The sequence below is a fragment of the Anomalospiza imberbis genome, chromosome 2 (assembly GCF_031753505.1).
Source record: "Anomalospiza imberbis isolate Cuckoo-Finch-1a 21T00152 chromosome 2, ASM3175350v1, whole genome shotgun sequence".
Lineage (NCBI taxonomy): Eukaryota > Metazoa > Chordata > Aves > Passeriformes > Viduidae > Anomalospiza > Anomalospiza imberbis.
Window position 1 is genome coordinate 60,137,994 of NC_089682.1, and position 12,473 is coordinate 60,150,466.

Genomic DNA, 12,473 nt, shown 5'->3' on the forward strand with positions numbered 1-12,473 from the left:
TTTCTTAATGTTTCAACTGCATCCAAGTGAGCTTTTATATAAAAAAACCTCCATAACTTAAGGACCAGTAAAGCCTGTGTGGTGTGCTTGCTATTAATATACTTCAGATACCACCAACAGAAAAAAAACAGAAATTATTAAGAAAATTTAATTTCAGTTATACTTTCATTAAGAACAAGTATGTATCGCTATTACAGCAACATCAAAAAGAGATAGTAGTAAAAGGTCCACTGCAGACAGTTTCTTCTCACTGGCAATAATTTTATTTTTCTAAGTCTTTGTTACTTATGTCTTCTTAGGAGAAGTAAATCCATGCTATTAGTACCAGGATAAACTTAAGAACTATTAATGCTTATTTAACTTTAATTTATAGGTAAAGAAGTCATTACCTGTTTGTATTCACCAACGCAGTTCTGACAGCAGAATCTTTTCTGCTGACCATCAATAGTAAGGACATTGTTTCCAGCTCCTTTACTAGGCAAATACTCCCCACAATGCTCACAGCAATTCATTATTAAACCATTTGCCATCCTGTATCTATTGAAGCAATGGTCACTGCACAGCTTATGAGTCATATTTTTAAAGCTAACTTCGTGACGAATCTAAAAAATAAAAATAAAAAAGTATTCTATCACTAGACAAGCACAAAGTTGCCTGAAACTAGTAGATGAGCCAGAAGTCTTACAGTCAAATAACCATATCACTATTTAAAAACTTGAAGTGACCATGAAATATACAAACAGAAAGGGATGTTTCTGTTGTCTCCAATATACTAGGAAACACTCTCAGACTCATCTACCCTTTAGGCTAGAAGGAAAGACCAGAAGGATGGGTGTGGAAATTGCATATGAGAGCAGAATGCCAATTTATGCAATTTTATTAAACAGTCAATTTACAGCTGAAGAACCTGGCATATGAAGACTGGTCAGACAATATGCTGTGCAAAGCAGTAGCCTGAACTGTGCTGGGCTCATTAATCAACAAGGTATCAAGAATAAATACATACATTCATAAGAATTTAAAATTACACATATTCTACCAATCTCTAAAACCATCTGCACTACCTTTCAAAACATACAGTAAAAGAATACACATAATATGGTGGATCCTGACATTTTTTCATCTTGACATTTTTTCATTCATTCTCTTTTATGTGAGAGATCTGGGTTATAATTACAAGATTCTATGCCTAATAGAACACATTCTCAGCAACAGGCACTTCAAGTTTCTGAAACAAATATCAACCTCTTGGAATACTTCCTTCAGCTGCTCTTTGTGAATATTAAACCTGCATATTTTAATATATCAAAATACTGAAGATTTTACATTTTCTTCTTTTCAGTTTTCTTATTTAAGTATATGAGGTATTAATACATCATTATGTAGAAAGACAAAAAACACTCAACCAGACCTCAGTTAGTTTACCACAGATTGTGCATCTTGATTTATTCAAGGCTCCTTTTGAGGGATTCTGTTTATCTTCATAGAAGGATAAACATGATGTACTGCAAAACTCCTGGAAAGACTCACTTGAATCTACTTGAGCAACAATGGTACCTTTCATTGTTGTTATATCTCTGAAATACAAAAAAGTTTTAAAAAATCATGTGCTTATGTGTATATATATAAACAAGAACACGTCACATGTTATAAAATTCATTCTTCCTTTCAATGCTCACATTTTGAACAGTTTTTTAGTATACAGTTGTTAGTCACAGGATGAATACTAAATTTGATCATATTTTTACAGCTACTGTAAGTAAGTCTTTACTGTGTAAACCCCTATACTTTTCTTTAGCTTTGAGTTATTTTTCCCCATTAAATTATTATAGAACTAAGCAGTACTAATGCACCATTAGATGTTATTATAGCACACTCAATTTTTTTCAAAAAACACACCAAATTTGAACTAGCCATTTTATAATGGCTTTTCCTTTGACACAAAAGCTGTATGTAAGTTTCGCACAAAAAATTCAGATTTATAATTAAAAGCAAGAAATTGTCTTTGTAGGTCAGTATTTATCTCATGACAGGATGAGAGGAAGAGAAGAAGTTGTATTCTCATATTTCTCCAACTTAAAAACAACCAAAATGCTTAGAACTCTACCACAAACATGCCTAGAAGTTCTATCATTCAAAATTGACAAAAGTTAATTCCATCATTCCTTTTAAAAGTCCCAAAGCATCTGAGCAGTTCATGCAGCTGCCCATGGAATTGTGCCAATTTAACACCTTAAACCAGAAAACCAACCATCAATAAAAGTAATTTGAAACCGAACAAACCTTGTTCTAAACAAACAGACTTTCACTCTCCCAAACTAATACATACCATATATTAGAAGTAAGGAGAAGAAATAAAAGCCTCCTCCTTTGCCCTCTAAGCAGAAAAAACCACAAAAATCTAAAACCTATTATTGACATACAGGAAATGCTATTGGGCAGAATATATAAAATACATTATTGGGCACATCTGGATCACCAGTTGGAAAACACATGCCCCACACATTCATACCTATAAGCTTTAAAACCAAGATGGGTAAAAAACACTGGGAAAACAGGGAAAAGGTATGTTTCCCTAGACACACTTCCTTGAAAATTAACTTGTACAGCCCCAATATCAACACTTGCAAGCCTGCCTTCTTCCATCAAGGGGAAGTCAGCATAGTTTGGCTTACCCTTTGGAGAACTACTAAGATTTGTGTCAGGGAGTGCTACTATTCCTGTTCTGCAAAACAAAGGGAGAGCTTCTGCCCTGCGGAGCTTGCTATTTATATAGTTACAGAAGAGTTCAGAGGAATGCAAGAAAAGGGATTTATAATAAAATACCTAAGAATTTTGACTTTTCTTGTTGGGTTATACAGAGTATCAGCACCACAGAAGACCAATTTAGTGCATACACTATCTTCTATTTAACAGTGATTGAGTAAAAACTTCACAGTGGTGGAAAAGCAAAGACTAACATCACCTCAAAAACGGTCAAAGGTGACTTCAGAAAGACTCCCTTTAACCTTGAAACCTAGAAATAAGGTGGAGGAGGAAATAAATTTCCTCATCATTCAAAAATGAAGCCTTTTAATTTAGGACAGTTTTGTATGTAGCCTCTTGCAATACACAGCTTAATTATCTCCAAAGTGGCAAAGGAGCATGGATTTAGCCATGATTTCAGTCAGAAAAGATTAGTCAATCTTCATCTTTACATATCATGCAGCTAGCTGAACATGGCAGTCACCAGATTATGTCTAAAAAAATTAATAGTGTATAAACACATAAAAAGCCAATAGAAAAACAAGCATTACTTTTAACTAGCCCTGTAGAGGGAAGGGTTCAGAGAATTTGAGCTTTTACACAGATTTTTTTTAAAAGCTAGAATATCTTACATTTTCTAGGTTTGCAGGGTACCAAGGTATGAATATGCAGGATATCAGTGTCTTCTGTAGCTTATTTTTACTGAGTGCCAAGGAGAAAAAAAGATCAATAGCTTGCATCTGAATACTAGCCATTAATCCAGCACACTGGACAGTATTGTAAAAGGTTTTTTTTAGTAGTTTAAATATTTGATTGAGCAAAGACTATGTGCTCTGGAGTATACACTAACAAAGGCAGTCTTTATTGCAAGTCTTCTTTAGTTCAGCAAAAATTTATCCTTTAACCAGTGTCATTGCAGCATGTACCAGACTGAGAAAATGAAAAAGTGCAAAAAGCTCAGTAAACAGTACACTGAAAGTAAAAGATAGTACAGCCAGTCCATGCACTTAACACTGTAAGAACACAATTAAAGAAGACTTCTCTTTGGCAATATCAAGTCTGGCATATCATGAAAAACTGCAAGTCAAACCTAATCACTAATTTAAAATAAGCCACTTCTAGCTATGCTTGTTACTCCCTCTGTACACCCACTAAAGGTATCTTCAGCTACAATATTGCCTGCTGCTCCACTTATGGAGAAAAGCTAAGGCTCTTCCTATCCCCCTATGATCCAGAGTGGAAGAACTCCCAAGTTTCTTCCAGCTTCTCAACCTTTTAAAGCCTCTTCATTTTACATCTTCATCTATCAAAATGAGCGCGTTCTCCAAAACAAATGCTCCACATTTTCATAAAGGACTTCATATATGAAGTCTATCTTGTCACAAAGTATGCCACAACTGGGACATCTTGTCTTAAAAAAAAAAAAAAATCACCTATTTTTAGTGTACTGGTGGTTTTCAGTAAAACAATATCCCATACTCTGAATTCAAAAGCTGGTGTTATTTTGTTAGACTCGGAGAATTCAACATTTCCAAATACTAAAGCAACACTACATAAAGCACTTATATATTCAGATTTTATATCCTTAATAGAGCAATTCGCATGCACATGTAAGAATCTTAATAGTACTGAATTTAGGTGCTAGAGTGAAACAAAAAACTCACTTTCTGCACATGACGCAAAGTTTCTTTGGAGTGGGTTTGTGTGAAAATGATGAGAGGCAGGTAGTGGAGCAGAAAAGGTGAGCTGATCCTTTCCGCTGATACGCAGTCTGTCCCTTTTGTAAAGGCTTTTTGCAGTTTGCACACGTGACTTTAACCTGCTTAGAAGGCTGTTGCTGGGGAGAAGGCTGGAAAATTTGCTTAGGAAGGGATGCTACAGGTGACAAGGAATCCACACCCGGTTGCTTCTGATTCCTAGGAAAGGAAGCTGACTGGGATATCCAAGAATCTTCAAGACAAAAAACCCAAACATAGAAGTAAATCTAGAGACATACATATGTACAGAATAGTATTCACAGATGCATGATCATAAAATCATTTTTCTGTGGCACAGAAGAAATATATTTTAATTTCAGGTTTAATGTAAAAAATCCTGTTTGATGGTACCACTCTCCATTGCTACGTTGTTTCAGAACATGAACAAATTTCAGGATGCTCCCATCCTACATCTAGTGACAGGTTTTGCAGATTTCAATTCACTTGCATTGAGTCTGCAAGCTGGCAATCTTATCTTCAGACAAACAAAACTGAAATTTTAAAAAAGAGACCAACAGACAACATAGAATTTCTAAACCAATCATTGATACAAACTCTGCAAATTTAGATCTGAAGTTTTCATTAGTTATTTTGTTTCAAAGCTTTAACAAGTATAGTATGTCCAGCCTCAGTGATAAATCCTATAACTGGCTCCTAGTTCAGCCTGCAGCCAAAGAACTCTATGCATAGCAGTGAACTTGCAAAGTCATGAGAGATGACTTCCTCAGTAAAAATCAATGAACCTAGAAAATAATATTTTGTTAAGTTCTGGTAGTACACAGATCCATGTCCCCATGTTTCAGACTCCAGTATTTTTCTATCTGTATTTTTGGAAAATAACTGTCATGGAACAAAGTCATCTTTGCCCAATCTTTTGTAGCATAATCTGCTATACGAGTAACTCACATAACAAGAACGTAAGCAAAACAATTTTTTCTGAAAGAAATACATCTATAAAGATTATATGTTAAATTACATGCTCTCTATCTTGGTATGGAGCAGAAAATACAGGGTTTTTTTGGGAAAATAAATCCCCTAATAAAATGTAATTTCTAGGCTTTTCTCCAGAATTTGAGCTTTCATTTAAAGTGATTATCATCAGAATTTAGAAATGTTTACCTTCTGAGGACTGCCATTAGTAATACATTCCTTAAGCATGAATTAAAACTGATAAAATGATTTTGCATTATAAAAAACATTTGCACAAATTTTCAATAGTGCGCCAGTTATACCAAATACTTTGAGAGCACTTGGGACTTACCTAGCCTTGAATGTCTTACTGGAGTGATTCAGAGTATTTCTGGAGTGTTAATACAACTAATACCCAAATATAAGACAGATGATTTTAAACTCTATTACATCAGATAACAAAAGCATTAACCTACACCCATGAGCAACTACCCCTACCTTATTCTTAAGGCCCATAATCGTTCAATAAATGAAAGGAACCCTTTCCTCCTATTTTCTGCATTCTGTTCTTTCCTCAAAGGATTCTATTAACAACATATTCTGATGCATAGCTTTAAAATCCATTTAGGCACAAAGATCCAAGAACACTTGTTAGTGTAAAAAACAACATACATTCCTTAGCAGGTAAAAGATCATTTTCCGGTGTGACTTTTTAGCTATCAAGGATGTCCTACTAGTCAGGCATTTAAGACAAGCCAGAAATTTACCTGTTGTAGTGCTTGAGAGTAAACAGAAGAGCTGGAATGAAAAGGTGAAGGGAAAAGGACACAAAACAAAACACATTTGTCTCAAAAGCATTAAAGACGTTTACCTTTGAAGGCATGAATATCCTTACTGACAAACTAAGACAAGCTACCAGAGTACTTAGAATTAAAATTAAGTGCCCTCTTCAAACTTTTCTGTACTTCTACTACTTCAAATATACTAATATCCTGGTAGCACCTTAATACCTCAAAACATTCTGAGATTCTCCTCTTTCCTCTTAGATATCAAGTGAAAGCACATTGCCTCTCTTATCAGGAATGTACAGCATGTGCAACAGAGCTACATCTGCTTGTAATTCCGGTAGCACTCAACTGCCAGTCATGAAAACTTGAGTTTGCTACTCATTTCAGTTTGAAACATTCAGCATGACTAATACCTAATTACGGTAGGTGATAATATCTCTTTAAGGTTATTTCAATTATTCCTTATTTTCTTAAAGCTTCAGATAGCCTCCCTCGATATTTTGTTGCATTTCTCCTTCCATAAATATGCAAGAACATCTGAGGATCTTGACATTTTTTAATTTTACTTTTTCCATATCCCATCTTCATAGATACCCATTACTTCACATCTCACTTCTCAGCCATGTTACCTCCTTTGCTTAAAGTCCTCTACAAGATATCTGTAAAATCCAGTTTTCATGTCCTTGAACTGAGGAGTATCACACTTCCTTAGTTAATTCCTGGTGAGTTTTCATGCCTCACTGCCTTATGTCTTCATCCTACTTGCAATTCTGTAATGGCCAAGTTTATGAGACTATACAGTGTCATGTTCAACTACTTCTTACTGCTGTGGCTTTTCAGGTTGCTCCCCTTCTTTCTTACTCATTCCTGCTCTAAAGTGCTATAAAATCATCCTTTCCTGTCATTTATACCATTTATTTGCAAAGTCATCTTACAAAAATTAAATCTTTTTTTAAAAGCTGAAAAAAATATGTCAGTACAACTTGGGGCAAAGGTGGGGAAGAAGTTTTACACAGGTATGCAGCTTTTGAAACACATTGAGCTACATACAGTTGCATTAAAACCTGGTTCAGATCAGGGCAGTTGTAAACTGCATCTTCAATTTACTAGGTGTTGACTCTTTCTCTGGAACATTTTTGAAGCACCAAAACTAGGTTCCAGTGAGAGAAACAAAACCTAAGTTCCACTCCAAAGCATGCCTACATGGACCTCATCTTCCTGGACGTCTCCCAAGACCTTTGACAAGGTCCCCCCCACAATGTTCCTGCTGCTGAGTTGGAGACATATATATCTGATGGATAAGGAATTGGCTGGATGACTGCACCCCAAGAATTACAGTTCATGGCTCAACGTCCAAGTGGAAACCAGTAACAAGCAGTGTCCCTCGAGGGTCTGTACAGGGACTGATATTAGTATTTTTTTCAACAACACAGAGAGTGAGATGAAGCAGACTTTCAGCAAGTTTACTGGGAACATAAAGCTGGGTGGTGCAATTTATAAGCCAGATGGGACAGTATGCCATCCAGAGGGATCATGACAGCCTGGATGAATGAGCCCATGGAAAACTCAGAGCTCAACAAGGCCAAGTAGAAGGTCAGTCAGGGCAATCTTCAAAATCAATACCAACTGGGGGCTGAATGGATTGAGGGCAGCCCTGTGGAGAAAGACTGTGGGGGACTGGTAGATGAAAAATTGGACATGAGCCAGCAACCTGTGCCTACAGACCAAAAAAAATCACTCGTATCCTGGTCTGTCCCTCTGCTCTGCTGAGACCCCACCTGTAATATTGCATCTACTCTGAAGTCCCCTGTACAAGACAGAAATAAGCCTGTTACAGCAAGCACAGGAGAGGGTTACAAAAAGTGACAGAAGGCTTGAACACCTCTCCTGTGAAGAAAAGCAAAGAGCTGGGAGTTGCTCTGTCTGAAGAAGAGAAGGCAGAGGAGACCATATTGCAGTCTTTCAACATATAAAGGGGGGTTACAGAAAGAGATGCAGTGAGATTTGTTAACAAGACCTGTAGTAAGAGGACAAGAGGCAGTACCTTTAAATTGAAAGCGGGTAGGTTTATATTGGACATGAGGTATAATTCTTTCACAATGAAGGCGGCAAGACACAGGAACAGTTTACCCAGAGAAGTTATGGATGCCCCATCTGTGAGTGTTCCAGGTCAGGATGGATGGGGCTTTGAGCAACCTCATCCAGTGGAAGGTGTCCCTGCCACAGCATGGTGCTTGGTTGAGGTGATCTTTAAATGTCCTTTCCAATCCAAACCATTCTATCATAGGCACTCCAACGATTACTGGGGACATCAGACTCTAAATTAGTGTGTAGCACAGAAGTGTCTCTGTTATGCACCTACTGCTTCATACAGAGAAGAGATACCTACTCAAGGAAATAGACTAACACTGATCCAGAAAAAAATCTTCCAAACCACATATATATAATCACAGAATCATGTAGGTTGGAGAAGATGCTTAAGATCATCAAATCCAACCATTAACCCAGCACTCCCACCAAACCACGTCCCTGAGTGCCACATCTACATCCTTTTTAAGTATCTCCAGGGTTGAAGATCACTTTCTTGGGCAGCCTGTTCCAATACTTAATAATGCTTTTGGTGAAGATATGTTTTCTAATGTATTATGCCACTGATCATATTTTATTCCAGTCACAAATAAGGTAGTGATGGGCATGAAGGGAATCAAGATCTCTCATACATATTATGCTAAAAGACTAGCAGTGCCACTGCCAAAAATACTTCAATCAACTTATTTCACAATTTATTTCTAGCCTTTAAGGAAAAATTCAAAATTGCAACTTACCAGGATTATGATGAGTCACAGATTCTCCATTTTGAAATACATCTCCAGCCACATTCATTCTACCAGGATTGAAAGGTCCTACACCAGTCTTGGTCTGTGAAGTCAAAGATGGGGTGTATGTTTGCAAATTAACACCAAAATTATCTGACTGCAGTCCGTTAGATACATCTCCCAAGCTGGCATTCTGCAGTGACGTTACACGTGTAATAATTAGGTTCATGTCATGCCCGTCACCATCATTTTCTAAATGACCAACACTGACAGAGCTCATAGCATCTGTTTCTAATGTAGTAACATTAGCAATCTGAATTTCTGAGTCTGGTTCTGTGGTAATACCACTATTACCTATTCCTGAATTTACCTTACTTCTTGAAAAACCGGAAGGTGAGAATTCCATTTCGTTGGTTCTATTTTTACACTCTGGAAGTCTTCGTTCATTAAAACTGGAAGCATTCTTCTCTTGTCCTTGATTTGTTTCAATGTCTTCTTCATCATCAATAATAATAGTTTCACTTATACTCCCCTTTCGAGAATGTAAGTCTTTTGGAGAAGGAAGCATTTTGCAATCATTTCCTTTAAGTTCTTCATTTTTAGATGATGTAAATGCAGCGTTCCTTTGGTCTGCTACCAGTGATGCAGAATTTTGCGGAGGTTGTATAGGTTCGATAAAAACTACATCATCATCATCTTCTATAGGCGAGTTTTGGAATTTATTAGGTCTAGAAACTAAAGAACTTGGTGGCCCTCCAAATGTATTTCCTACATTGGCAAGACCTGCTGCCATGGTGGTATTCCCTAGCAGACTAGGAGTATTTTCAGACAAGTCTAATCCTCCCAGAGGACTCGTGTCCATTCCAGATCTGCTGTTTGAAGAAAAACAAAGCAAGAAAGGAACACATCCAACTTCAGAGTAAGACACTACTTGCCAGTAACAGGTCTTAAAAATAACTACTGAATTAATAGTTCCAGATTTTATTTTCTTCCTGAGATAACAGGAAGGAAAATTAAGTTTTTCCATGCTTTTTTTGAATGTCTTAATATCCATTTACTTTCTAATCCTATACTAGCAAAAAATATGCAATCACTACACATCACAATATTTTATCAATACATTTACACACAGGAAACATAATTTTCAGTGCTATTTATTACATGATCCTGATCTCTCAGTCCCTTTCCCACCCCACATATGCAAGCAATTATCTTCTAACACTGCTTTTGCTAGACTGCAAAGCAAGATCAAGAGTTAGGCACACAAAAAGAAAAACTGAATTCCTATTAAATTTTGGCCCTATTAGGAATGTTAACAGCTTTGAAATTCAACTGATTTTCCCCCAACCCCACGCTGCCGAAGCTCCTTAGATAGCCACAAGACGACTGGAACAAAGAAGTAAGGAAGAGATATATAGGAAACCCTTGCATATGACAGGAATAGATGCATTATTGAGCAGCAGAAAGTGGACAGCAACCTCTCATTTGCAGCCACTACAGACTGGCAAGCTCATTTGAAGTCCTGAGTAACTACCTCATGCTCCTGCAACTTTCAGTGACTTTGTCTAATTTCTTTTAAGAGCAAGCAGTGTTTATTCAGGCTACTTCCCCATAGCTACTTTGCCTGGGGAGATCTGTTTGCTTTTAGTAATTGTTCAGTTTGAGGAATCTGTTCTTCATAACTGTCAATTCAACCATGAATTAAAACTTACAAAAGTCAACCTGGATATGATCAAAGCTAAAAGACCCAAGATGGCGCTAAAAAACATCCATACTAAAGATCAGTAAATTAAACTGATCTTGATATAATACTACAAGAAAAATACACACATAATTATAATTTGGGTATGTCTTGGAGTATACGCTGGTGCGTGACACCACTGAGTTTGTGTGGAAGGTTAGAAGTGGCTATCTGTGCTTTTTTATAAAACCTTTGTACAGGAAGATAATTACAAGAAGTAGAAATATCCTGCTCATCTATACTTACCCATCCAGAAATCCACTGCAATCTGTTTACCTTAATAAGTTGTTCCAAGCACTTTTATTTTCTTTCCTGTGGGGAAACTGCTCTTGTACCAACTTGCTGCCTTTCACAAAAATACTGTGGTCTGAAACAGGGTTAAAACAAATATTAGCTACTCAAAACGATTTCCTCATCTCAATCATCATCTGCCAGCTATGTTCCTCAAACCAAATTTCTTCTATATTTACCGTTTAAGTTCAAACCTGACTTTCAGCACTATGATCCTACAGTAAGAGAGAATGTGAGTCCATTCAATCCCTGCTGTGAATTAAGCAGAGGCAGTACTGTTTGAGATCATCTACTCTATCACATCACATTCCCAGAAGGCTTTATAGAGGTGAAAAATATGCCATGTTTGGTAAGACACAGATATATAGAATTGCAATTGAATAATCAAACATTAGAATTAAGAAATATATCTGTAATAGAATACTAAGGAAATAAATGATTCGATTAAACTAAGCAATTGAGGAAAAAAAATCTTAGCAGCTACATTTCCTTCATTTTTATCGGGTCAACCTCCTTGCTGCCTATAGCAGAATACACTATGCTAAAATTAAAATATAAAAGGAAAACTACAGGACATAAAATCAGGCCTACAATGCAATATAAACCTTACACTGCTAATATTTTTCAGCTTGTATATATACACTGCAGTGATACTTAGCACAGATTCAGGCATCCATAGCCTGTATTAACACATGTGATCACTCACAAGAGACTGAAAATGTTCAAAGTTCAAGCATCTATTTATTCTTCAGGCTTTATAACAGTCATTAGGTTTTCCAGACTTGGCAGCATTTTCAAAAGAGAGCATTAACTTATGTAGTTATCTACTGTTTGAGGGCATCCCTTAAAACCCCCAGACAGTAAAGCTGCACAGAGGAATACAGCTCAAATATTCTTCTACACATATACATTATTCAAGCCCTGCTGACCATTAACAGAGCAGTAGTAGCGAGGGCAGGACAAGGACCAAACAGTAAAGCTGTGAACCAGATTAATCCTAGAAGAGAGGCAGGTGACCACCTTTTAGCTCCTTCCTATGTTAGCCTTACAGACATATGCCATTATGTAATAGTATTTGAACCATAATAAAGGGAACACTGAATTGGAATGATAAAAGGTTTCTTACCCAAAAAAAATTGTATTAACAGTGCAGTTGGCATGTACGCCCCTGGAAATCAGACAGTTACACTGAAGGTTAATTTAATCCAATATTCTCTTTCACTTTTACTTTTTCCTCTAGGGCTGAATAACTTAAGATTTTTCTGCATCTCAGATTTTGCTGAAAATAATTAAGTTTATTTAATTTTTTTAATTTCACAGGTTTATTCTATATATTTTCTTTCTCTACAAGGACAAAAGCATCACAAGCACATAAAGCTCTTAATAAAGTTTAAATATACTTGAACAGATGTGAGCAGAGAAAAAA

At 36.5% G+C, this 12,473-nt stretch overlaps 1 protein-coding gene across 7 annotated transcripts in view; it reads right to left on the reverse strand.

Annotated features, from left to right (window-relative positions):
- The window catches only part of ZMYM2 (zinc finger MYM-type containing 2), a 69,333-nt gene extending 58,204 nt beyond the window's left edge, over nucleotides 1–11,129 (reverse strand). For 2 of the 7 annotated variants that reach the window (XM_068181333.1, XM_068181327.1), the window contains exons 1-5: nucleotides 11,003–11,129; nucleotides 9,025–9,887; nucleotides 4,410–4,695; nucleotides 1,412–1,577; nucleotides 390–602 (exon numbers count right to left, since the gene is read on the reverse strand). In XM_068181333.1, the coding sequence (XP_068037434.1) occupies nucleotides 390–602; nucleotides 1,412–1,577; nucleotides 4,410–4,695; nucleotides 9,025–9,877 (1,518 nt within the window). In that variant the 5' untranslated portion in view covers nucleotides 9,878–9,887; nucleotides 11,003–11,129. The remainder of the gene's footprint in view (nucleotides 1–389; nucleotides 603–1,411; nucleotides 1,578–4,409; nucleotides 4,696–9,024; nucleotides 9,888–11,002) is intronic. The other 5 variants (XM_068181332.1, XM_068181331.1, XM_068181328.1 and 2 more) reach the window with 5 other exon arrangements.
- Nucleotides 11,130–12,473: the final 1,344 nt, after the last annotated feature.